This window comes from Terrapene carolina, unplaced genomic scaffold (genome assembly GCF_002925995.2).
Source record: "Terrapene carolina triunguis isolate 2854851 unplaced genomic scaffold, T_m_triunguis-2.0 Scaffold66, whole genome shotgun sequence".
Lineage (NCBI taxonomy): Eukaryota > Metazoa > Chordata > Testudines > Emydidae > Terrapene > Terrapene triunguis.
The window spans coordinates 90,820,614-90,848,419 of NW_020664417.1; the positions used below are offsets into that span (position 1 = coordinate 90,820,614).

The 27,806-nt window shown below is 41.4% G+C and overlaps 1 protein-coding gene across 4 annotated transcripts in view; it reads right to left on the bottom strand.

The window, feature by feature from the left end:
• LOC112115572 (E3 ubiquitin-protein ligase RNF103) overlaps nt 1-27,806 on the bottom strand; it is a 57,454-nt gene that overhangs the window by 28,736 nt on the left and 912 nt on the right. For 2 of the 4 annotated variants that reach the window (XM_024217732.2, XM_024217733.2), the window contains exons 2-5: nt 27,306-27,574; nt 21,861-22,000; nt 11,947-12,062; nt 6,454-8,486 (exon numbers count right to left, since the gene is read on the bottom strand). In XM_024217732.2, coding sequence (XP_024073500.1) covers nt 6,914-8,486; nt 11,947-12,062; nt 21,861-22,000; nt 27,306-27,574 — 2,098 coding nt within the window. In that variant the 3' untranslated portion in view covers nt 6,454-6,913. Of the gene's footprint in view, nt 1-6,453; nt 8,487-11,946; nt 12,063-21,860; nt 22,001-27,305; nt 27,801-27,806 lie in introns of those variants that run through there. The other 2 variants (XM_026648106.2, XM_026648107.1) reach the window with 2 other exon arrangements.

Sequence of the window (27,806 nt, forward strand, 5' to 3'; positions counted from 1 at the left end):
AACACGGCTGCTACTCTGAAACCTGTCAAAGGGTTAAAGTGACTTGCCTGAAATTAAACAAGTTAATGACAGAGTTGGGAATGGAAACCAGGATTTCCTAGCGGCCTGGGCCCTCACTCTAACCCCTAGAGCAGGCTTTTTATCATTTCATTTCCTCAAGGAATCTTTGTACAAGAGAGTGAGGTTTGGTCACATTTGACCCATTTTCTATCTCCACTACAATAGCTAAAGCAGTGTATTCTGAGGAGCCGATCTGTGTCTTCCTACCTACCTTAGGGTTTTACACGACAGCATTAACTGAGTACCTTCTGCATAAAACAAGAGTGATGATAGCAAAGACTCTAGTGGACTAGTACATTTGATCATTTACTTATTACCTATGCACATACCGGAAATACACGATAGGGGTGGTACAAAGGTTTTAACACCATGAGTTTGTCATGGGTACATTACTCACACAAAGCAAATGCTATGAGTCAGTTATGCAACTGATCCCAGTTGAGTGCTATAAAACCTTCAGGCCACACCATCATGTATTCTGTATATGCCACATGTATTACAGATGAGCTACTTAGGAATATTTTAATTAATTCAGACTTGTACGGGAGCTTAGGGTATCCCTCCTATGGAATTAAAATCACGCACTTTACATTTTAAATAATTTTCTCTGTTAACCTGTGTGTAGACCCAGATTGTGTGCCTTGGTGGGAAAACCCATGGAAGGACTACATTAAAACCATGCAATTGGCACAGTAGTATTTTGTACCCATAGAGTGAGCAGGGGAAGTAATCCTCCTAATCTTCAAGATGGCAGGGCATCCTCAGGAAGCCATGCTGCCACGGCCTCTGCTGTGTATGCTTGATCCTACTGCCCCTCAGTAGGGGGCTGATACCCAATGGGAGTTGGTTAAATTAGTGGTTCTCAACCAGAGGCACACATACCCCGGGGATACACAGAGTTCTTCCAGGGGGTACATCAACTCATCTAGATATTTGCCTAGTTTTATAACAGGCTACATAAAAAGCACTAGTGAAGTCACTACAAACTAAAATTTCATGCAGACAATAGCTTCTGATACTGCTCTATATACTACACACTGAAATGTAAAAACAATATTTATATTCCACTTATTTTATAATTATATGGTAAAAAATGAGAAGGTAACAGTAAGCAATTTTTCAGAAATAATGTACTGTGACACTTGTATTTTTATGTCTGATTTTGTAAGCAAGTAGTTTTTCAAGTGAGGTGAAACTTGGGGTACACAATCCTGAAGGGGGTACAGTAGTCTAGAAAGTTTGAGAGATACTGGTTTAAATTAACACATAGTTTAGAGGCCTCACATTGCTCTGCCACTGATTTTCTGTGTGGCCTTGGGCAGGTCATTTCACCTCTCCGCCTTAGTTTATCTGTAAACTGGGGAATACCTACCAAGATCACAGCATGGTAGAGAGTGGTGGTTGGGAGAATTAGTTAATGACTGTAGAAGCGTTTGACCATGTAAAGAAATACACAAGGGCTAAGTATTACTAAGCAGTGCAGTGAAGCAATACAGGATTTTTGGAACAAAGTAAAAGAAAAGGATTAACCATCCTACTCTAATTACAGTAGCTACATATCATTATACTTACCTTCATTATTTAATTCCCAGAACAAGACCATTTAACACTTACAAATATTTATCGTTCATCTCAGTCTCCTTCCTAAATCTTACCCAGTATGAGCAGGTATTTCTAGAGAAGAGTTCTGTTCATTGTTAGGAGTATTATTTATTCCAGTGCATCCGAGCTAGAAGAGCAGAAGGACATTCTCTCTGGAAGTCTCTTGCACCTCATTAAGCCTATTGACTGAGTAGCTCAAAGTTGGTCATTTTGCATTTTCACTTGTTGAACTCTCAGACCAGCCTCTTTCAGACTATAGAGAATAGGACACTGCACTTCTAAGACCCTTTTCACCCAAGGATTTCAAGACACTTTACAAATATTAATGAAGTCCAACTGAACAAAAAATACTTAACTACCCAAATTGTGCCAATCTTATTTGTTTGATACTCTCAGCCTTTCGTCTGTTCTTGTGTCTTTTAGATTGTAAACATTGGGATAGGGAGTGTCTCTGTGTTTGTATAGCATGCAGCATAATAGACTCAATCCTGACTGCAGCCTTCCGGTGCTACTGTAACAAGAGTTTAATATAATAAATGCACCCCATTGCCATTGCTTCTCAGCTGAAACGCCAACAAGGATACCAAATGCAGTGGTTTCTGAAATAGACACGTGTCCACTATGAACTAGACTGAGGCCATTAATTTCACATAGGTAACCAAATAGACATCAGATGCCAAAGATTTGAGTCACTACCTACTGCTCATGATCTAGAGACCTACAGCAGCAAGACTCTCTCTCATTACCATAAGTCATCCTAGTAAAACTAGTGTGTCTGTATCCTCTATATGCCTCCTTCTGACTGTCCAAACTATTGGCTTATTTCTCAAATAGAAATAGATTTATACAGCAACAGTGAGCATTAGAACAATCTTTGGCTGAAATGAACATCCACTCACTATTGCTTGCAAATCAAGGACAGTACCCCTCCTCCAACAAATATTGGCCTCAGTTTTCACATTACATGACAACTTTCTGTAACCCACAGTGTACACTTAGCCCAAAGGTGCACTCTGCCTGACCATTACTGTAGTAGTGTTGTATAGAACTGTTCATCTTAGGAAAGAGATGACTAAGGAGGGATATGATAGAGAGCTATAAAATCCATTAATGATGTGAAGTAAGTGTTATTTATTTATCCCTTCACATAGCACAAGAACCAAAGGTCACCCAAAGAAATCAACAGGCAGCACATTTAAAACAAACAAAAGGAAGTACTTCATCACACAACACAGTCAACCTGCGGAACTTGTTGTCATGTGATTTTGTGAAGGCCAAAGCATAACTGGGTTCAAAAAAGAATTAGATAAGTTCATAGAGGATAGGCCCCACAATGGGTATTAGGTAACATGGTCAAGGACATAACCCCATGCTCTGGGTGTCCCTAAACCTCCAACTGCCAGAAGCTGAGACCACACAACAGAGGATGGATAAACGGTTACCCACCTTTTTGTAACTGTTGTTCTTCGAGATGTGTTGCTCACGTCCTTTCCATTGTAGGTGTATGTGCACCCACGACGCAGCCGGAGACTTTTGCCTTAGCAGTACCTGTAGGGCCAGCTGTGGTGCCCTCTGGAGTGCCGCGCTCATGGCGTGGTATAACAGGTGCCACCGGCCCTGTGCCCTCTCAGTTCCTTCTTGCTGACAACTCCGACAGAGGGGCAGGAGGGCGGGTAATGAAATGGACATGAGCAACACATCTCAAAGAACAACAGTTACAAAAAAGGTGGGTAACTGTTTTTTCTTCTTCGAGTGCTTGCTCATGTCGATTCCATTGTAGGTGACTCACAAGCAGAATCCACAGGGGTGGGCTCGGAGTTCACAGTCTTGCAGATTGGAGTACTGCTCTGCCGAAACCAGCATCAGCCTGAGCCTGCTGGGTCAGCGCATAGCGTGAAGCAAACGTGTGGATGGACAACCAAGTTGCAGCACGGCAAATTTCCTGGATCGGCACCTGAGCGAGGAAGGCCGCCAATGACCCTTGCGCTCTAGTCAAGTGGGCCGTCACAATCACTGGCGGTGGCACCTTCGCCAGCTCATAGCAGTAGCGGATGCAGGCCGTGATCTAGGATTAGATTCTCTGGGTAGACACTGGGCAACCCTTCATCTGGTCTGCGACAGCAACAAACAGTTGCATAGACTTATGGAATGGCTTCATCCTCTCTATGTAGACGGCCAGTGCCCGCCTGACATCCAGGGTTTGCGGCCTGCGTTCCTCCTCTGTAGCATGAGACTTTGGGCAGAGGACCGGAAGATATATGTCCTGACCAGTATGGAACTGAGAGACGTCCTTGGGCAGAAAAGCCGGGTATGGACACAGCTGGACCTTGTCCTTATAGAAGATCATGTAAGCGGGCTCCGACGTGAGCGCCCTGATCTTGGACACCCTATGGGCCAAAGTTATAGTGACCAAAAAGGAGACCTTTCAGGAGAGAAGACGAAGGGAGCAGGAAGCCTGGGGCTCAAACGGGGGTCCCGTGAGCCTGGACAGCACAAGGTTCAGGTCCCAAGAAGGGTCTGGGTCCTGGGCACGCAGGTAAAGACGTTCCAGACCTTTCAGGAACTGCGCCATCACGAGATGGGCGAATAGTGACCTGCCCTGAAACAGAGGATGGAAAGTCAAAATGGCCACCAGGTGCCTCTTGACTGAAGACAGCAACAGGCTCTGGAGCTTCAGGTGTAACAAATAGTCCAGGACGTCCTGCAGGGGGCCCTCTTCCACCCGAATGTGGCGATCTGAGGCCCAACACGTGAACTGCTTTCATTTTGCTACGTAGGTAGCCAGGCGGAGGGCTTCCTGCTGCCCAGCAGGACACCAGCAGAACCCTGCCATTCCTCCCTACTCAGCCATGCAGAAACCAGGCCGCCAGGTGCAGCGCTGCCAGGTTCGGATGCAGCAGGTTCCCGTGGTTCCGGGACAGCAGCGCCAGCTGAAGAGGCAGCTGCAATGGGGTGGCTGCTGAAAGACTCAGCACCTGGTGAACCACTGCTGATGAGGCCATGCTGGGGCTACAAGGATGACAGTTGCTTTGTCTTGCTTCACCTTGAGCAGGACTCTGTGGATTAGAGGCCCTGGCGGGAAGGCGCACATGAGCGCACCCAACCACGGGATCAGGAATGTGTTCAACAGGGAGCCCTTGTCCCTGCCCAGCAGAGAACAGAACACCTGGCACTTCCTGTTCTGTCTGGATGCAAACAGGTCCACCTGGGGAGTCCCCCTTACCTCCAGAAAACTAGGCTGACCACCTCCAGATGGAGCAACCATTTGTGGTGAGACGAGAAGGTCCTGCTGAGGCAATTCGCCAGGACGTTCGTGGCAGCAGGCAGGTGGGCGGCCACCAAATGAATGGCGTGCCGCACATAAAAATCCCAGAGGCTGAGCGCTTCCCAACAGAGGGCTGAAGACCTGGCGCCGCCCTGCCTGTTGTAGTACATTGCAGCTGTACTGTCCATCAGGACCTGCACACCTTGCCTACCAGGTGGGGCAACAAAACCTGGCATGCCAGGCAAACCCTCTGAGCTCCCTGAATTGATATGAAGGGCTAGGTCATGTTGCAGCCAACGGCCCTGGGCGTTGAGCTCGCCCCGATGGGTACTTAACATAGGGAAGGGGTTCTCAAACTGGGGGTGGTTGTAAGGTTATTACATGGGGGGGTCGTGAGCGGTCAGCCTCCACCCCAAACCCCGCCTCACTTCCAGCATTTATAACAGTGTCAAATATATATTTAAAAAGTGTTTCTAATTTATAAGGGGGGGGTGTCGCACTTAGACGCTTGCTGTGTGTCACCAATACAAAAGTTTGAGAACCACTGACATAGGGTGACCATATTTCCCTATGGTGAATACGGGACACCTGGTAAAATTAGTCGTATTCAAGCAAGTTCAACAGCATTCAATCAGAACTATGCAGTACAAATGTTCAAATTAATATCAAGTTGACTGAGCCCCTGTTAAAAAGAAATACTGCATAGTTGCATTCTTTTTATTTACCTTCTTATCCAAAGTTATCTTTTGCACTGAAAGTTTCCATGCTGGATTTTCAGCTAGATGATTTTTGACACGTGTAAACAAAATACCTTCATCCATTTTATGCATCAAGGTTGTAACACATACACTTTGCCACTATATTAAGCACCCATCCTCCCCACTGCTGCCCGCACTGTACACACAGGAAATAAGAAACAGTTGGACTTTGACATCTCAAACTTGTTATTTAAATAAACAGTATTATAAAAGTTGTTTTGGTCATTATGTGACAATGCTATGCCACCTAGTACAGTGGATCTCATACTAAGCTCCACATGCCCTTATGGCTGGCTGTAGAATGAGACACAAAGGACCAAGCAATGGAGGGTTATGAGGGGAGAGAGGGAGATCCTCTGTCATAGACCTTTTACAAAGTGGTCTGCAGAATGAACTGCAGAACAGCACACAACAGCAAGAAGCAGGCTCAGAAATGCTTACAAAGGAGAACTCTTCAAGCCAGGAACACATTGTCTTCCAGTGTTTGGCAAGTGTCTAGCACATTTTTGGAACTACCACAATAAAACAAATTCTTCCACCACCAGAAAGATGATCTATACGTCTTGCTCCAAGTCTGAAATAGTAATGAGTTTAAATGGCTCTGAGTGAGATAAGGAGTTGTACTTACTGATTTTTGCATTTTTTCTGTATACAGAGACAAAAGTTTGCATTACGTTTTTATTTGTCTTCACTGCTATGTAAGACTGGTGACATCTGTAGCCACACGCACAGGATATTTATCAAAAATAATATTACAAATCTGCAGCCTTCTCCTTTTAAAATAATTTATTTTACGGATTTATTTTTAAATGGTACGGTCATATAACATACATTATTCAACAAAGGTGTGCTGAGCAGACTCTAAAAGAAGAAACTCAAATTATGCAATTATCTCAGATTAGAATTTCAAATGTTCACCCAAACCCTAACTTGTAAACTTTTGCTGGAATACACTTTTGTTGTAGGCTTGATCTTTGTGCTTACAAAAACTGCATTAAATTTCCAAATGTTGTAAAGGAAAAAATAATTAATTGTATAGTAAGTATGCATTCAGTTTCAACATACAAGGCAACCAAATGATTCTGTCATTAACATTACCATCATGTATATTTTACTTCACTGCACTAACATTTAAACTAAAACGTCAAACCACAAAATCTTTAAGTGACTAACATTTAAAAGGCAAGCTGTACTATACTGAAAGCTTACAAAGGACATTAGTACACAGCTAAGATGGGGTATCATTTGACAAAGGCTGATGATGTGTATATGGCTGCTTTTTCTTATAAGAAGCCCATCTACAAACTGGGCAGCAATGTCGCCCCCCAGCTAACCACATCACGATGCAATTCTGATGAAACACATGACCACATGGTAAACCCATTAGCAGACATCCATTTTCAAAATTCTCTAGACACACAACACATTCTGTACAGTGCAACATATTAGAGGGCCAGGCTGACCAATCTGGTTCCATGTCTTCTGTAGTGCTATATGATCCATACAACCTTGCTTTCCTTTCATATGGCTCGTTATGACCATTTTTATTGGCACATGAACAGATCTCAGCATTGCACTGAGGCTCTCCTTCACTGGGACTGTGAACTGTACTTCGCTCATCCTCAGATACTTCTTTTTCACCACTCAAGACATCTTTGCTTTCACTGTCTGAGTCACTTTCACTTTCTTGAGAGGCTTCCAACATTTCCTCTTCAGAATGGATGCCAAGACATTTAAACCTCCACATTGGTAAACTTTTTATATAATCAGTTGGTATCAGAGGGTGAAGCCATAAATCAGGGAAAGCTAATCGCTCTAAGAACAAATCTGGGTCTTCGTCCCAATCTGATTCATAGGGGAAGTGTTGAAAAGAAGCAATTGGGTGGAACAAGTAGCTGGTGTACCAGTCCCACAGACTTGACAGCCATTCCAAGTTATTGGCATTTATTTCATCATTGTTGTTCCGTCGTCTTTTTTTCTCAAAGTAATCTACTAGTAAGCCATGACCCAGGTAAGTGCTGAGGAATAGGGCTGGGTGTGATGAGTAGAACATCCAGTCAGCTCTCACCCACGAAGCCAGAGTAGTTGTATTAGAATACCTGAAGAGTTTTAAACTATACTCATAAAAGCTATCTAAGTAAGGTAACTGCAAAAAGCCCAACACAGGTAGCCAAGAAATAATTAAGAGAGAATTATACGTCCCTAAAGTGCTTATAAGAACCACAAAACGCTTTATAGTAGCACCTTGTGTGATAAATAGGTCCATCCAAGCCATCAGATTAACCAATACTAAGCTTAAAACAAATAAATCATTAACTTCAGGTTGTATTGAGCGCAAGAAGGAATCCATGGCTCGTAGGGATATAAATTCACCAGTGTTATTCCCATACCTGTAAATTCCCTCTGGAGTTCTAAGTACGTAGGATGGGGTCTTAAAGATACCAATCTCTGCCATATGACTCTTGTTGTCCCAGTTTTCTACATTCACAAAAATAAACTCAACTCTTCCAGTAAACTTTACACTTAGTGCAGAGAAGAAAGCTGGAGGCTGGTCAAGGTTAGCAAACAGGTATATTTTCACCCGATACTGGTCACTTTTGTTCCATTCTTCTTTTAAATGTTCAGAGTTGTAGATAGTTTTGATCCGAGAAGCTGCATGGGCTGTTATCCACTTGAAAATGTGCTCAGCTTCAATTTTGCGTCCACTGTATTCTTTAAGCATCACTTTCCCCTTGGAGGTACTGGTTTGTGGGACTGACATAATTAGTGTGGATCTCACCCAGCCTCTTCTCCTGCAGTATCTGCAAAGAAAATAGTGGATAAGACTATGGAGTTTTATATTTCTAGGACAGCAGTCCTTAAATTTTGAATGCAAGTCTGATGATTATCAGAGGTGCTGAGCACCTGCACACAGCAAAATAAATGGGAGGTGTGTGCGCTCAACACCCCTGGAAACCTTTCCCCACTCCCAGAACCTGCTGTTATAATTCCTCTACTTTCCTACATACTTCACAAGGGTGCTGTGGGGTCTTGAGAGGATGCGTAAAAGCATTGTTGATGAGGAAAGTGCTAAATAAGCGTTTATTATAGGTAATAAAGTCATGTATCACTGATATCGAAGTTCTTATAGTAGAACTTGAAAAAAAAATGTGCTCACTTTCAAGAGGTAAGTAGAAAGCGTTAATTTTAGAAGTGATTAAGTTCCTAGGCCTTCCAGTTGTAGAGATAACCTTTACAATGTAAACAGATGCAGCCCTGCTTTCTTGACTCTGCAAACTAACCTCCCAGGTGCTTCTGTTGTTATTCATAGCTTTGTCAAGCAGTAGCAGAGTGAAGTTAGTCTGTTTCACTGCTGCTTTGAAGAGAGAAGAATCATGTAATTTCACTCTGGCTTCTTGGCAAAGCTATGAGCCACAGAGGCAGGTACTGAAGCTATTCAGTGGGGTGGAAGACATAAAAAGAAGCACTGTTAAGGGAAAAGGAGCAGAGGCATTCTGCCAGGAGGTTCTGGACTTAAATTCTAGGAGAGAAAGCTTCTCTGCTTTCCAGCTGGCTGAAGGAAGGGAAGAGAGACTGACTTCAAACAAACACCTACTAGCCCAAGTTTGATAAAGACTAAGCTCCCAAGAGGGTCCACAGACAACTCCCTGGCAGATTTCCAAGAACCTTTTCTAATCCCAGCAACTGTGGGGCTGGGCTGGTCAGCCAGGTGTTGTTCCTGGAACTCACTAGTGACCTCTTCCCCCACAAACCTTTTGTATCAGCCTATGACTAATCGGTTTAGTTAGCAGGTATCTTAAAAAACCAACAATAACTATAAACACAGCCATCTGCCTCTCTTTCCAAGCCTGACAAACAAGTTCTGCAAAGGAATAAAAGCAGAAAGACTGGCTCACCATCCAAATAATCTATTCCCTTTCTATCTGTAGTCATAGTTTTGACTAATTATTTTTAAATTCCCCATATAAAAAAATTAATTGCTGCCACCACAAAAAGAAGTTAACATTAATTTTTTGAAAGGGCCACAAGATATTATGCCAATAGAAAAAGAATCTTAATTGATGATGATGCTGGTGCTCTTAGTGGGAGTTTCAACTGTTGTCTGATGAAAATTATTCATGAGCATTTATTCAGCAAGACAAAAAAGTCTAAAATACAATGTTATTTTTAAATAAAATCTAACTTAAAGAAACAAAACTAATATTTGATCACAATGTGAAGACTAGTCAGAAATTACGTACACAACTAGATGTTCTAATGGTCTCTTCTGGCCTTAAACTCTATGAATCTCTGAATGCTGCCTCTCATTTTTAAGATGTTTAAAGTTAAAAAAAAATCATACAATATTAGCTTGCATAAACACTTATAATCTAAAATTTCTCTCATCCTATTCAGTTTAGGACTTCTGTAAACTTTTAGGATTAAGACCATACAAGAATCATACACACATATACTACTCTTCCTGTACATACTACTGAAATTCATGGCAAGTTTGTCTGTCCTCTGAAGGAAGTGACCACTGATGCCTGCTAAGTGATAAGGATTTTATTGGTTTTGCAACAGCTACTGTTGAAGCAGCTGAAGCAGATTCTTCGGAGATTCTTCCATTTACAGTGATGTTCAAGAATCAGAGAGTCTCTGGCACATTTAAGAGCTTCGGTTACATTATGTCTACTTTCCAACAGGATACTATATGTTGTTAAAAGGGTGTGTTCATATTTACACATGTATATACACACATTCCTCAGGCTCAGAGGGAACAATATCCTATGTACATTCTTCTGAGAATAGGGTACTATTGTCAAGGTTCAAACAAAGGGCTTGTCTACACATGGAAGTCCGTGCACAGTAAGCTAGGATGTGAGCCTAAAGTGCACTAGCTACTCCACACTAACTCCCCATGTGGACATTCTTACTGAGCACTTTTTCCAATGTGTAGTGGTAGTCAAAAAAACTAACAATGTTGGGAATCATTATGAAAGGGATAGATAATAAGACAGAAAATATCCTATTGCCTCTATATAAATCCATGGTATGCCCACATCTTGAGTACTGTGTGCGGATCTAGTCACCCCATCTCAAAAAACATATTAGAATTTAAAAAGGTATAGAAAAGGGCAACAAAAATGATTAGGGATATCGAATAGCTTCCATATGAGGACAGATTAATAAAACTGGGACTTTTCAGCTTGGAAAAGATACAACTAAAGGGGGGGATATGATAGAGGTCTATAAAATAATGATTGGTGTGGAGAAAGTAAATCAGGAAGTGTTATTTACTCCTTCTCATAACACAAGAACTAATAGGCAGGAGGTTTAATTCAAACAAAAGGAAGTATTTCTTCACACAACGCACAGTCAACCTGTGGAACTCTTTACCAGAGGATGTTGTGAAGGCCAAGACTATACCAGGGTTCAAAAAATAACTAGGTAAGTTCATGGAGGATAAGTCCATCAATGGCTATTAGCCAGAATGGGCAGGGATGCAAAACCATGCTCTGAAGTATCCCTAGCCTCTGTTTGCCAGAAGTTGGGAATGGGTGACAGGGGATGGATCATTTAATGATTACCTGTTCTGTTCATTCCCTCTGAAGCACCTGGCATTGACCATTGTCAGAAGACAAGATACTGGGCTAGATGGACCTTTGGTCTGACCCAGTATGGCCATTCTTCTGAGCACTAAGGGTGCCTTTGGGCAGTTTAGCTTAATGCACTTCCAAAGTACATTAAGCTAATGTGCACAAAGGCACTATTGGTGCACAGTAAGAGAGTGTCCACACAGGGAGTTAGTGTGGAGTAGCTAGCGTGTAGAGCTCCAGTGGACTTTCCCTGCCCATTTGGACAACCCCACAGTTAAAACACGGTGGCCATAAAACATATATATTTTGCCCTCTTTTCAGACTAAGATTTAGAGTCTTGTAACTAATAAATGCATCCAACATGGGCCAAATTCAGCCAGGCCATAAGTGAGCACAATTCCCATTAACTTCAGTCATGGCTATAAAGCCAACAGATTCATTTAGTCATCTTTTCACACTGCTGTAAATATATATTTCTCTGATGCTGCTTTTAGTAGCAGCAATTTTATGGGTAATTTATGAAAATCATAATGGAGAGTTTTGAACATACTTTAGTGGAGATAAAAACCTGCAGGTAGCAGCCTTTTGTCGTGGCTACCTTTACAACAGAAGGCATTCCAGTTAGAATCCAACTGTACTTTAAGACATCTTACTAATTTAAATCACCCTTTAAAGAACATACCTGGGGTCACTGGAGCAGTTAAAAGTGCCTGTCCGTATGCCAAACCTTGATACTTTCTTCACCATTTTTTCCCAATGGACTTTACCCACGAGAGGACTTCTATCATTCGCTATCACCTATTGCCAAAGGGGGGAAAAAGCTTTAGTCCCAGAAACAAACTTAATCAACATTTTACGACATCTGCTCTCCTACAATTAAGTTCACTTTTAATGAAAACAGAAACTGGTTCATCCTCAATATTTCATTTCCTCCAGAATATACTAAAGATTTCATTCTGAAGTTTTGTCTATCCCTAGCTAAATGACTGTGTTTGGTAAGTGAAGCTATAACATTGGTAGTAGGAGTATAATGGTTTCTTGCCAAGAGAAAAACATGTCAGGGACATGACAACTAATATAATTATTTGCTACATACCAAAGCTTCTAACATTTAATAGCAGCCTTGCAAAACTCATTAAAATTTACCAGCCCAGGTACAAAAATATGCTTGCTCTTTACCACAGTGAGGAAAATGTTAGTGATACATTACTCACCAGTCTCTTCTCTCTATCCCAATGAAAAACTAAAACCTACCCAAAAGAAGTTGATCCAGAGCAAGTAGAATTATACATAGCTGCTTTAGACTACACACAACCATTACCATATTAGACTCCCGTAAGCCATTTGCCAAAGGAGGCAATGCTGTCTAGTGATTAGATCCACAGACTGGCACCTAGGAATTTAATTCCAACTCTACCAGTCACTCACTCTAGGACTGTATGTAACTACTCCATGCCTCATTTGCAACATGAGGCTTCTTCCCCATTTGCAACAGGAGGTTAATACTTAATTCACAGAGAGGTTCCAAGGCTTAGTTAATAATGTCTATAAAATGCTCAGAGCCTCTTTGATCAAAGGTGCCACAAATAAATTATTAAACACTCATCATCTGACTTATCAAAACCGAGAGAGAGAGAGAGAGAGAGAGAGTGTTAAAAAACTGCCTGCAAGCTGCTGACAGGTAATTTTAAGTTATATGATTGATTCGTGATCAATCAGTGTGACATTACAGGATCTACACACATTGCTTATTTTAGAAATGCTTAATATGCCCTAAAAGCTGACTGGTTGTCACTTTCTAAATGATTTCAGACTTCATTTTAAAACTCACGTTTGTCAAGTGTTTATTAAAATAAACACAGTAAAAGTGGTCCCAATGATCATCTGACCTAACAATCGGAAATTTCACACACTCTGCAAAAGTTGCTATCTCCATCATGATTAGCCACCCTATGTTGCTCGTGCAGGCGGCTGCATAGTCATTGTGAGCAAACATTAGGACAATTGAAACATAATTAAAGATTGGATGGCCAGAACCAAAAACCCTAAGACAGCCAGAAACACTCTTCCATTGTACAGGGAAAAAACAAGGCTGTCGGAAGTCCAGAGGACAAATATATTTTAACATTACATAACAGTGAAACACTACTTCACTGTCTCTCCCACTTCCATACTGCACTATACAATTACTTGTAATGACCGCCAAGAAAATACAACAGTCACTAGTAGGCGTCAGTGCAATTTGGCTGTTTGCACTGATTGCACCATTACTGCAAAGTTGCATTATGTTCAAATGACAAAAAAGCTTCTCTGTTGGAATTGGTTATTTATTTGCACTAGAGAATGAACACATTATTAGTGGTTCTAAACCACGACGGATCTAGTTAAAAAACTAATTTACAACATGGTTTTGCAAAATGAAGTTTTGCTAGCACATCTTGGAATTGTGTCTTTTGTTTTCTTTGTAAAATACTAAGATGGCAAAGAGCCATATATTGCAGCCACTCTGCACAGTGAACAACTGCTGACATCACTAGTTCAGTGCACGGACAGGGTAGGATTTTATCCTCTATGCATCACATTTCATGCTATACGTGTTCACAATCTGCAAACGGATATCAGTTTGAATGGGAATTAATGTAATAAAATTTACATCATAATAGTCCATTAGTGATTTAATGTGTCAAGAGGACCCAGTATGATAACAAAAGTACTGTGTTAATATATACAGGATTGTTGGTTAAAGATTATATGCATAGTCTGAGTCTAAATACAGGTGAGAAGGGTTGGTTGAGGTTACACAGTCCAGATCACTGCTATCTGTATATGGAAGAGAGAAGACAAATTGCTGTCATGTAGCAACTAGTCAGGTAGAGTAGTGTGGCAACTTGGAGAGGCATAATAGTCCAGTAGTTAGGGCACTAGCCTGGGAGATGTGGATTCAATTCCATGCTCTGCCACAAAGTGCCTGTGTGACCTTGGGTAAGTCATTTAGTTTCTCTAAGCCTCAGTTCATCTACAGAATTGAAAGGATAAGTACTTTAAAAGATGTATCTGAGATGCTCAGATACTATGATAATGGGTACCATCTATGTACTTGAAGATAGACCGGTGATCCCACGGATAAATGAAAAGTATGAAAGCAGAATTAAAGTTAGTATTGGATCGTTAATTATTTCCAGACTTCTGATGCTTAGGTTTTTTAATTACAACATTTTAAAAAACAAAGATACATGTCTATTATATTATATTAATATTATAATATACAATAATATTGTTTTAAGATATTACTTAAAATTAAAAAAATAGAATTAATATAGGAATATACAATATGGCAACAATGTAAAATCCTGTAGATTTTGACAGGAAATTGCGCAACAAAACTTGCAATACAATAGCTTTGTTGACACTGGATTAGAGTGAAAGGTCCCAAACGATTTCAAGTGAAGTCTCAATGAAGATGTGACTCAAAATTATGGGGCGAAGGGACCAAAAGGCCTTTAAGAACAGATATTTGGATGAGTAAGGTATAGATGCCTAGAACAACATCAGTAGGAAGTGGCTCTCCCTTTCCCCCCAACATGAAAACATCTCAGACAATTGTGCAGCCAAATGGTTTCTCCATCATTAGCTAATCAGTATAGTTGCTACTTGCTTTGCCAATTGCCCTTATAAGGTTTTTTTTTAAAACTTCATTATTATTCCACTATAAATCCCATACAAGTGTTGAAGGGTTTGATATAAGCCAATGAATTTGAGGAAATTAAACACTCCTACTGTCCAGATCAGCTGCTTTCTCTACGCAACATAGAAAGATCACTCCCTGTTCCATTACTCCAGAAATACACAAACATGAGCACAGCAGGGTAGCAGCATAAATTCTAAATTTCATTTCTGCTATTGGTTTAAGCCAGATATCCTTCATGCTATTTCATGCAGAGTTTTTTGCAGGGTATTATAATAATATCTAGTCCCTCATTAAATTTCCAAGAAGATGTGCAAACATCACAAGAATGTGAATGAAGGGTCAAGCAGTTGACAACTGAAGACAAGAACCGCATTTAATTATAAAACTTTGGTATCGTCTCCAGTACAGTATGTTATTTTAACATTTTTGATTACTAAAAGATCCCCCCCACACACACCGTAGTTACGAGACATAGGATAAAAATGTTCTGTGCATTTGAGGCACAAGAGGGATTATGATGAGATGCAGGAGAGGGATTAGGTATATTTTGATACAAAAAACATTAAAATAAGATTAGACAATTTTAATGACAAATAATGCTTTCATCATATCACATACAATATAAGGTATAATGCATGCTAATTTAAAACAGGGTGGATTTGATTTAAATCAATTTAAATCATTATTTAAATCACTAGTCAGGAAGACTTGATTTAATCATGGTTTTCTACATAAAAGTGCATTCTTGTTGGTTGTTATAACTGTAATACATATTCTTCACAACTCAGAGATAGATGTAGGTTTCATTTTTAGAAGGTACACACTATACATTTTTAAACAGTGATTTATTTTGAAAACTTTTCAGTTTAGTTTTACAGCTATATCAGAAAATGAATGATTGTTTGGTTATTTCATTTACCAAAGGTAATTGAAGCAGATATTTATGAAGTCATTGGGAGGTGAACTATCTCCAATTCAACAGGTTAATAATTAATATTTGGATGATTTTCTTGCCATGCTGCATTAGGAGGGGAACATCACCAGACAGACATTTAAATTGTTTTATTTAACTAAAACAACAACATTAAGTAGTCTGGATTTTTTCATCAACAGCAAACATATAATATTTTAACAAAACAAGCATATGTCCCTCCTTTCTCACATTTATCTCCAGACTTCTCCTCCTTGTCCAGATCTATTCCGCCCTCAACAATCTTCTATTCATTGAACTTTTTAAACTTTGCACTTTTAGAGAGGTAAGGGATTGACTCTGTGTACACAAATTTGCAGAGGGACAATAGAGTTGAGGTCTGTTATGTCTCACCTCTATATATTATTTAATTTATTTATTTTAAAACATTTTTCCTCTTAACAAGCATGTTATCTCTGGAGACACAAATCCACAGTTTGAGAACTGCAAAATTAAGCAACTAAGCATTGATTAAAGTAAGTTAATCAAGTGTGTGACGCGGGTCCTATTGGGGAGCCAGCTGTGGTCACTCAATTAGGGTGAACTGCAAAGAATGGGGCAGATAATCTCCATAAAGCTGGTGGATATTCCAATACTTAGATTCACCAAACCAGCATAAAACAGCTTCTTTATTACCTTACTGGTTACTCAGATGGTATCTTCTAGACTGAGCACCGAGTCCCATTGGGTAGATAGAAAGATTAACCTAAATAATCTATACAGAAGCCTGTGGAACCCCATAAGATTGGATCCCTAATCCATGAACTATTGGAACTCATTTACAAAACTTTTCTTAAACATTACATGAATATATTGTCTCATAGTATAGAATTAGAATTTATAATCCCTATTCCATGAGGAGATATCTTTGAGCTATAATGTATCTATCTTTAGAAGAAAAAAACCTATCAAAAAAATCCGATTTAAATTAAAAAAAAATCTGATTTTTTAAATATTTTTTTAAAAAATCATTGATTTTTATCCATCCTGATTTAAAATGTAGTACTTTATCAAGAACACAGGGTGACTAAAGTTGTTTGACTGAAGAATCCCAATGTTGTTGTAGCTGTGTCGGTCCCAGGATATTAAAGACACAAAGTAGATGAGGTAATACCTTTTATTATTAACCAATAAATAAATTAACCAATCTGATCTCTCTTGTACCTAGCTATGACTCTCTGAGTACGTTTCCCAGACCTGAAGAAGAGCTCTGTGTGAACTCAAAAGCTTGTCTCTCTTTAGGGTGACCAGATGTCCCGATTTTATAGGGACGGTCCCGATTTTTGGGTCTCTCTCTTATATAGGCTCCTATTACCCCCCACCCCCATCCCAATTTTTCACACTTGCTGTCTGGTCACCCTCTCTCTCTTACCAACAGAAGTTGGTCCAATAAAAGATATTATCTTACCCACCTTGAATCTCTAAAGGAACCCAAAGCATTTTACAAACTAATATGGAGCCTACTTGGGGATCATTTCACCTATCTATGGTGAAACAGCAGCTGTTTGAAATAAATACCAACTTAAAAGAAAAAAAGGGAACTGAACAGGGGTCTGACATCTGAGGAGAGTGCACTAACCACTGAGTTCTAGATATTCTGAAAAGGCCTCCCCCAGTCTCTTATGTTAAAGCTCTTCCGTTGTGGATAAATACTCAGAGTCACTGGGCCAGAGAGAGAGAGAGAGAGAATGACTTTGTAGCCAGATGGTTAGGGTGCCCCCTTGGAGGATGGAGACCCAGGGACCAGTCCCCCTGTTCCAATTACTCAAAGTATTTATATACAGTAGAACAGCTTCTACTGGAGACTAGGAGCCCTACATCAGAATATCCCATTGCTTAATGGTTAGAGCACTCTCCTGAAGGATGGGAGACCACCTGTTCAAATTCTTTCCCTGCCTCTGGCAGAGAGGTGAATTGAACCGGAGTCTCCCGCATCCCAGGTGAGTACTCTAACCACTGGTTTAAAAGTTATAAGATGGGCACCACCTTCTCCTCCTCTCCCCTCAGATTCTGAATGGGACTTGATCTAGTAGGCAGCCTCTGAGCATACCTACTGAATCAAGGGTGACCATATGTCCTGTTTTGACCCGACAGTCCCTTTTTTAAGCCCTGTCCTAGCTGTCCCGACTTTTTGGCAAAAGCGAACGCCCAGTTTTGTAAAAAAAGTGGGGTGCAGAGAAATGTGTGTGTGGGGGGGAGCGGTGATGCCAGCCCCGCACAGAGTGGGAGGCAGGGCTCAAGCAAGCAGCAACTCTAGCCTCATCCTGACGCAGAGGAGAAGGCAGGGCTTGGGCGTGCAGCAACACCAGCCCCACGTGGGGGTTGGGGTGGAGCGGGGCACCTCAAGCTAGCCTCACCTGGTGTTTTCTTTTCCCTTTGGGAAATATGGTCACCCTAATCTGGCTCCATCTGCAAGTTAAGCAGACAAATGCCCATCTTCCCTGTTTGTGAATTGCTCTGGGGCTTAAGCAGGAGATAGATGTCTGAATGCCTAGAGTGAGGCATAAGCATGCATGTTCAGAGGCAAAACCTTAGGTGATTAGGGAACTTTTACCCTAAGGCTTGAATGAGTTCCCTGGAAGTCTTGTGGATTGCAGTGGACTCTAAAACTGGAACTTAGGTGCCTAAGTACCTTTGTGAATCTAGACATAAAAGACTATTTCCATTGGAAAAGACATAAGTGATATATAAATAACAGCCTTCTTTGTAAGAGTGGAGTACTTCTACTCAGCTCTCTTTAAAATGCAAGAACAAGAGAGAACTTGATTAATTAAAAGGCAAATATAAAAGTTAAGACCTTGTGTGCAAAACACAAAAACAAGAACCTCCCAAAACACAAAAAAGCTTGTTGCCACATTACATTATTCAGGCAAACAGCTTAAATTCAGAAAAGACTTCAACATTTTACATGAATTAGAACATCCTTTGCTGCTCCTCTTTGACAGTCCTTATTTCATTCTAGCTCTCCTTATGTTTTCATGCCATAAGCTAATCAGCAGCTGAAGCCTGGAAGTTTCCTTTTCCTCTCCACATTCATGGTATAATGTTGTACAGGTATATTGTGAGGGTTTCACAACTTCCTCTGACACTTCCAACAATGGCTACGGTCAGAGACAGGAGACCTGATCAGAAGGTTTTTGCAGGTCTGTCCATTTATGGTATATGGCAGTAGTTAGGCCACAGCCCTGACAACTATAACACATACATGATACTCAATATTGTTTAAAGAGGCATTTTATCTTTAGATGACTTGCTGTATATTTGAGAGTCATATAATGTAACAATGATATTGGAATCACTCTCATGTCATCAGGCATGAGGAAATTCTACAACCTGTCTGCAGAGCTGAGGCTGTAGCAGGAGGGATAAGAGGAAGCGAGAGTGCCACACACCAATCCTACATCAACATGGTTATCAATATGGTAAACTGCACTGGCCTCAGCTCTTGGAGTTGCTGCTTATCCTCCTTGTCAACCAAAGAGGAAATGCCACATCAGCAGCTGGCAAGTGAGAAGCAGAGGAATAAAAGGGAAGAGGTGATGAGCTCATACAAGAGAAAGAAGGTTCCTGCTCCAGGGACTCCAAGGAAGCTCCCCGGAGAAGTACCAGGCACTTTGACATATGCAGTCATTGAGGAAGGTGAGATTGCTTGTATTGATGCAGATTATCTTGGATGCTTTGTGTAAGAGTTTACAGAAAAACAAGGAACATAGCCACAAAATACTTGACATTTCTTTGCATACTGACTTTCATCGGTTTCTTCAAATGTTTATATTGCTGGCCCTAAACAATACACTCAGATACAACTCACAGATAAACCTGTCTTAAGTGAGCCCTCACTTGACCAGCCTTTGCACCCACCAGTTTCAGGAAAAATCTAACATCTCCGTACTTTTTCTGTGCCATTATTTACGCATAGGAAAGACTCCCGGGGGGGGGGACAACAACAAAACCAAACCAAAAAAACGTGTAGACCCACTACTGTATCCTCTTTCAAAACCCACTTTAAGACCGTCCTCAATTGTAAAGCCTACAAAACACTGGCTGGGCACGTGGTGAGCTGTGACTGTCACTCTTCCCCTGCTTCATTACAGCAGCCAAAGCTGACTGGAGATCCAGGGACAGTACCCTGATAGGAATCCCAGCTCCTTTCTGTTCCCCAGCAATTAGTGCTGGCAATGTGGGGGAAAAGAAGGTAGGCAGGGGCGGCTCCAGGCACCAGCGCAGCAAGCGGAGACCTGGGGCGGCAAGCCGCGGGGGGCGGCCTGCCGGTCGCCGTGAGGGTGGCAGTCGGGTGGCCTTCGGCGGCATGCCTGCGGGAGGTCTGCTGGTCCCGCGGTTTCGGCGGCAATTCGGTGGCGGGTACGCCGAAGCCGCGGGACCGGCAGATCACCCGCAGAAACACCGCCGAATCCGTGTGACTGCGGACCGCCCGCAGGTGTGTCGCCGAAGGCTGCCTGACTGCCATGCTCGGGGCGGCAAAAAACAGAGCCGCCCCTGAAGGTAGGGTTGGCATTTTCCCTGGGCACTGCCCATGAACACTGGAGCCCCTATCTTTATTACTGATCTGTACCTAGAAAGTTTAGTCCTCTGGCTATTAGCTGTCTGGTTAAATTTTCAAGCCCTACATATATATATGGCTCAGAGTGGCCAATTAGATGGAGAGGAGCAATACAGATTGATCAGATAAGTTAGAGGAGAAAAAAAGTATGATAAAGAGATTTGAGAAAGAAAGGAGACACAGAAAATATAGGGGAACAAAAAGTAGAGGCCACAATGTAGAGTAAGAAATGTGGAGGGGGGGGGGGGAAAGAGAGAGAGAGAGACAGAGAGGAGGAAACACAATGAAAACAGTTCAGAAAAAGTCATATACCACAAGCTTTTACTAGAACAAAAAAATGGAGAGAAACCAAGAATGGAAAGGAGACACTACAGCTTTCTTGCTTTTATTCTGTAGGACTGGGCAAATACTATTTAGCAAACATGCTATTCAATAAGTTGCACTGGATCAAATAATTTATTCAACGATTTTTATTTTTGTAGTAACCGTGACCAACTCTATAGCTCGTCAAATATTATTCAAAAATACCAGTTATATTCAAATAATTATTTCTAATATAGTCTACTATTTGATCAGTCATCGTAATAAACAACTACATTTTTAAAATGTATTAAGTAAGCTGATGAATAATACGTTGCAATCAAATTCAGTATGCAATTGACAGTACACAACCAATTTTATTCCTTTAAAATTGTTGGTGGTGACCTTTGGGAAGGTGGCAACACACATTTTTTTATCCTGGCCATTCGGGGTCAAGTACATTTTCCCCCCAAATCCTTATATTTTCCTACTGGAATGTTACAATGCATATACATAACGTACAATGGCAAATTCTTACTGTACCTGGCTATATTCCAGTGTAGTGTGTACACTTAACAAATATGTATTACTGTGCTATTTACTGATTCTATATTATAGTATACTGTTTACTAAGAGACATTTAATACCTATACCTATCTCATAGAACTAGAAGGGACCCCGAAAGGCCATCGAGTCCAGCCCCCTGCCTTCACTAGCAGGACTAAGTACTGATTTTGCCCCAGATCCCTAAGTGGTCCCCTCAGGGATTGAACTCACAACACTGGGTTTAGCAGGCCAATGCTCAAACCACTGAGCTATCCCTCTCCCAACTGTTTAATGAAAAACAGTTATGATATTCGGTCACTTCCTATCTTATCTGCTGTCACACAGGTTAGTTCTCCAGTGCTTATTACCTTGGAGAACCCTTCTGGGGTTTTTCCTTGTTCCATAGAGTCAAATACAGTCTCTTAGCACACTCAGACCCTACGTGTTGCTATTAGATGAACGAGTCTCCAAAAATAACTTCTCCTTTGAAGCATATTTTAGCTACGAAAAAACTAGAAAAATTTCCAATACCTGTACCAGCCAGATACCATCCTTTGTGTCTTCTACAAGCTCATAGAAGTGCATTTCACCACTGAAGTTTGTACTGGAAACTGATTCAGAGGCCTCTTCTTCCTTGAGAGCAGAATAGAGTTCACCCTCCATGAGGTCTCCTGAAGAATGGACAGAAGGGAAAAAACAATTACACTACATTTGATAAAGGTCACATTAATCAAAAATATTCTGATACGAAAGCCATTTCTTCGTCAGATAGTGAAGATGTTGTTAATTACATTTTACACAGCTGGGTGCAGCACCACTTCAGTCCAGGGACAATTAAAACTTTATTCTTAATTTATTTGTATATGTATTCATGCTGTTAACACACACCAATTTTAGCTGTCAATAAGCCATGAGACATGAACATTACACAGATATACTCTACATATGTAATTGGACATACTGAAAAACAAACACATGTATTCTCAGCCTCATAAGTCCCTGTTGATGTTGTCTGACATTTGCAGTACTAAATTGGAAGACATCAATTTTAGTTTAGATGTCTTCTCCTTTATTTTACGTGAAATTTAGTTCTATAGTGAACAAAGAGATCACGCAAAAGACAAATTGTTAAAACTGCCGATTTGGAATTCTAAAAACCCGTCTAATCAATAACACTATAATTAGAATTTTACTTACAGTGGGATAATCCAAAGTAGCTTTTACACACCTAGCCTAAGGTTAAATTATTCCACTCTAAAAACTGATTTATTCTATTTACAAAGTAGTAAACATTTCCTAAGAACTTCAAGCCTAGCAACATTATTTGTTTCCTTAAAACAACATGTATAAACTTATTTGATAATCTCTCTTTTGTTATCTCATTTCCTTTCCCATACTTTCTTTTAGAGACATTACAAACCAGATAGTTTAATACAGTAACTGCTATAATGTTATTCGGTATTAACAATCTCTTGAAAACATTTTTTTGTAAACAAAGAAGTTGTTTCTTACAGAACGTATGAAATTTAGAATTAAAGTAGAACCTCTTGGTAGTTAGAAAGCTATGAACTTCATTGAGAGACATCTCATGATTTAAAGCCAAAAAAGGGGGGGGGAAATGTTAAAAAACTAAATAAAAGGAGTGTTTATGTAAAATAAAAAAAAAAAAAAAAAAATCAGACAACATTTTGGTTGGAGTTAAACATTCCCCTTCGGTGTTTGCATCCAAACATTACAACTTCATGAAAGTATGTGAGCCAAAAAGCAAAAGCAACAAGCAACACTGACTAATCAGTTGTCACTGTTCAAACCAGGGAAGTAACTAAACAAGGTAAATGGTGAAAAGCAAGTTAGATTTTTAAAGTGTCAGTGTTAATGGTATCAGCAATTAACAACAACAATTTTTTTTTAAGTCAATGGGACCCGAATCTCCTCTCACTTTCACTAGTGTAAATTAAGAATCAATCCATGCTAGTCTTTTTCTTTCTGCCCAAACACTCTTTGAGGTCCTAGCTCTCATCTTGATTACTGTTGCATCTTCTCCATCCTCCCCCTCTCCTACACCCACATCCCCTTGACAATCAATTTAAAAAAAAGCTGTTGAAATTATCTTCCTTGCCTGTTACTCAGTCCACATCAGCCCTATCTCTGAATCCCTCCACTGCCTCCCAACCCCATTCACCACATCACATTCTAATTTCACATCCTCATCATCAAGGCCCTTCTACAACACCGCACTTCTTTACTGGTCTGCTCAATCGTTATGTTGCTTGCCACCTTCAAAGATGCCAACCTCATCCTTTCTCAGCTTCTCACACAAACATTTCCATGCCTAATTCCCAACTGCATTTTGTACATGTGACGCTCTTATGTATAGAGCTATAAAACCAGTACACTACCCTCTCCTCAAGACCCACCTCTGAAGCAACACCTGTAAGAAACCAGTCAGATTGCTAGGTTGAGGAGCACATAGGGAAAGCTGGCACATTATTATAAAGATTAACATATTTGTTGGTATCCTTCTCTCCTCCTAGGGCTGGTCTACACTGGGGGGGGGGGGGGAAATCGATCCAAGATATGCAACTTCACCTACGCGAATAGCGTAGCTGAAGTCGAAGTATCTTGGATCGAATTACCTGGGGTCCACACGGCGCGGGATCGATGGCCGCGGATCCCCCGCCGACTCTGCTACCGCCGCTCGCTCTGGTGGAGTTCCAGAGTCGACGGTGAGCGCGTTCGGGGATCGATATATCGCGTCTTAACGAGACGCGATATATCGATCCCAGATAAATCGATTGCTACCCGCCGATACGGCGGGTAGTGAAGACGTACCCCTAGACTCAGTGGTTCAGAAGCCAAATTAGCTATCAACATTATCCAAAAGAGCCACAGTAGCGTGAATTCATTGTTCCTTTAATATTATATATTATTATTCTTGCAGCAAAATGATGGACAAAGTATTATTATTTTATCAACTAAAATGGGTTAACAACATAGTAAGAGCATCCTGATTGTTTAATAATTAAATCACACAGTGTTTTAATATCATGTGAGGCAAAGAGCCATAGGAGACACATTAAAGAGCCACTTGCGGCTCATGAGCTTAGGCCTGAGTATCACTGGGCTAGATTCACAAAGGGACTTAGGCGTTGTGATGCTGAGCATTGCAATGCTTAACGCCTCGGTGTCTAGGAAATTGCTGTGATTCACAAAGACAGAGTTAGGTGCTCAGGCTTCTTATAACAGAGAGAGATAGGCACCTAGGAATGGAGTTCACAAAAGCCAGCAGCCAGATGAGAAGCCAACTAAGCTAGCCAATTGGAGATGCATCTGTCCTAAGCCATGCCCCTCTCAGGGAGTTCCGTGCCTAAGTCCAGGGGCTGGAGAGAAGTGCCTATCTCTGCTTGGGATTCTCTGCTGTGAACCCTCTCCTGAGTTAAATGCCTAAGGTATTTCTTACAAAAAGTTCGAGCTGGGGAGAGGAAGAGCTCCCTCATAACTTTTAGTCCAATGGTTAGGGCAGTGGTTCCCAAACTTTAACAGCCCGCGAACCCCTTCCACTAAATTGTGAAATCTCGTGAACCCCCTCCTAAAAATGAATATTTCCAGGGATTTAAGTTTAAATTTCCTCAGTGTGTTGGATGCGCTTGCTTTGCTCTGCATAGCTCTTGGAAGTCCGGAACCACTGGAGAAAGATAAAGTCTCAGGTCTGGTTCGGCATCAAGTCTGTTTCTGTATTTGGTTTTCAGATGTGCATGATAGGAAAACACTTTCTTGCATAAGTATGTTGTTGAAAATGGTAACAAAACTGCAGCAGCTTTTTCTGTCAGAAGGGGGTACTCGTTTCTTAAACTCAGCCAAAAGTTGATTGGAGCGCTGGGGTTCGGGCTGCCGGCTCCCTCGCTGACGGGGGCAGGGCTTGGGCTGCCAGCCCAAACTGCCCGGCCCCGCTCTCCATGGGGCTCGGACTATCTGCCCTGCAACCGGGTCCCACCTGCTGCCTCCAATGCCCGGGGTCCTCTGGCCGCCATTAGTGAAATTTATCTGGCGAACCCCCTGTAATGTTCGACGAACCCCAGTTTGGGAACCACTGGGTTAGGGTATTCGCCTGGTGTGCCTGTGACCCTGTGCTTCGATTCCCCCCCACTGCCTGATGGCAATGGTGCCTGATGGCTGATCTGCCACTTGCTGTTCCACTTTGGATAAGTAATTAAAGAGTCATTGGGCAAGCGAGAGACAGAGCACACACAAGTGTGTAAATAGACAATACTGTACATAGAAAAAAAACTGTCTACATACATATGAAACAAACTGAACTTAAAATATAAATCAATACAGGTGGCTTTAAATCTTATTAAAATACGTAGAATCTGTTTGGCCCACACAAGGTTGTGCTGAGGTTTGTGTGGCCCTCTTGTGTAATAAGGCTGGGTACCACTGCCTTAACCATGGGCTAAAATTTATATGGGAACACCTCCCACCATCATGGGCCATTTTGAGTGAAGTTGGATATGCTCAGAGCAACTGGATCAGGCCCCACAGCTGAGTTAGGCGAAGGAGCATTTATCTTCCCTCAGCTAATGAATTGCACTGGGGCTCAGGCGCCCAGACATCTAGAGTGAAGCACCAGTGTACATGCCCGGAGGCAGAAACATAGGCACCTAGGGAACTTTTCCATGTGGCCTTAACCATGGGCTAAAATTTATATGGGAACACCTCCATCTGTCAAGAAAATAGGCCTTCTATATTCAGGGTTAGGTGACAGCAGAGCGGAAATTTTGTAAATACCAGTGGTATCTGGATTTTACGCACCTAAAGTGGCAGTTAGATGCCTAAGTCCCTTTGTGAATCTAGCACCCTAGGTCACTTGTTTTTTTAGATAGCAGGCTCTTCGGCTCAGGAGTTAGTTACATCTCTGTGTGTGTTTATGCAGCACATAGCACATCAGAATGTTGGTCCTAATTGGGGTCTTCGAGCACTATGGTAATATAAATGGTAAGTTAGAGGAATTCCACCAGAGCAAGACTAGTGTTACCAAAATTAGGCCCATGACAGTGTCCTTTTAATGGGTTAATATTTTGGCCTATATAGTTACATTGCTGAGGGCTAGAGTAGCCAGGAGGATGCAGAATGGGAGAAAAAAAATGTTTGACTTTTAGAAGCAAAGCTGACAGCATACTTCCTACTGTGCAAACATAATCTAACATTCAGGTTCAACCCCCCTCAGCAACTCAGACTAACTTCTCTGAAATATTCTCTTTCCTGCAAGCAAAACTTTTGCTCTGTAACTAGTCTACTGAATATAGAAGGCCTATTTTCTTGACAGATGGTATAATAGGATATTCACATTTACAACTTGTGTTAGAAATTTAATATATTTCACAGTTCTACAGCTTTTTGAATGATCTCTTACATTTATCACACTAATATTTTATTATTTGGTCTACCACGACAACTGGTTATTTATTTAAATTCTGCTTGGAGAGCTGTTAACCCATAATGGTGGACACAAGATTGAGAAATAGAAATGTGTATTGTATATAACATTTTGACAAGACCTGAAAAACTGAGGCTCTATCCCCTCACAGTAAGCATATCTTGATACTTTTCAGAAGAGTAGCATTTGCCTTGATGTCTTTGGCCAAAATTTCCCTCCTCCCACAATACTGTTGTAAGGCATGCCCTGTGCCAGCTGGCTGCTGTCCTACACCCCAGAGGTGGCTGCACTTCAGTGGTGCTGTATGTATAATCTGGAAAGCACTTAAGGATCCTTCAGTATGAAAGCTGCTATTAGAAATGTAAGATTATTACTACTGAGATGATTTTGTTCCCCAATAAGCTCTTAATGTGTATTAAGATTTTTTTTTTTAAATCAAGCATTCAGAGATTAACTACAGAAAACCATTCCTAGGCAAAAAAACCAGCAAACCTCTCAACGTTAATGGGTGAAATATCTTCTTACGTATGATCTCTTACCTGACTTCTCCACCAGCTCCCTGACATCTTTCTTTTCCAGCAGCCCAGAGTACCCGAGCCCCCTGCACTCCAAAATGGTCTTCAGCTTCTTGAAGCTCAGGGCCACCGGGTCCACCAACTGGGTGGCAAAGAAGCCAGTTTCATACCAGACAATGGCTTCAAAAAACCTGGCCAGGACAAACAGGACCAGAAAATAGAGAAGCAAGAAAAACAGCTTCAGCCACATCTTTCCTCTCGCTGTGTGTGACTCTCTGCAGAGAGAGCCAATCCTACGAGAGAGAGAGAGATCCCAGTGGAGGAGGCAGGGGAAGGAGCGAATTATTCAGACCAATAACCCCACTGCTGCTGCCTGGATCCTCCTCCTCGCCCTGGCTCCTGGGCCCGCTCCTTGCTGCCCTAGTCCCTAGTCAGGTGTTGGGGGGAGAGAAAGGAGATCACAGGGGTGTTGGCAAGTTGGCCGGGGGAGGGTGAAAGAGGATGGGGGCTGCGCCCCCAGTGAAG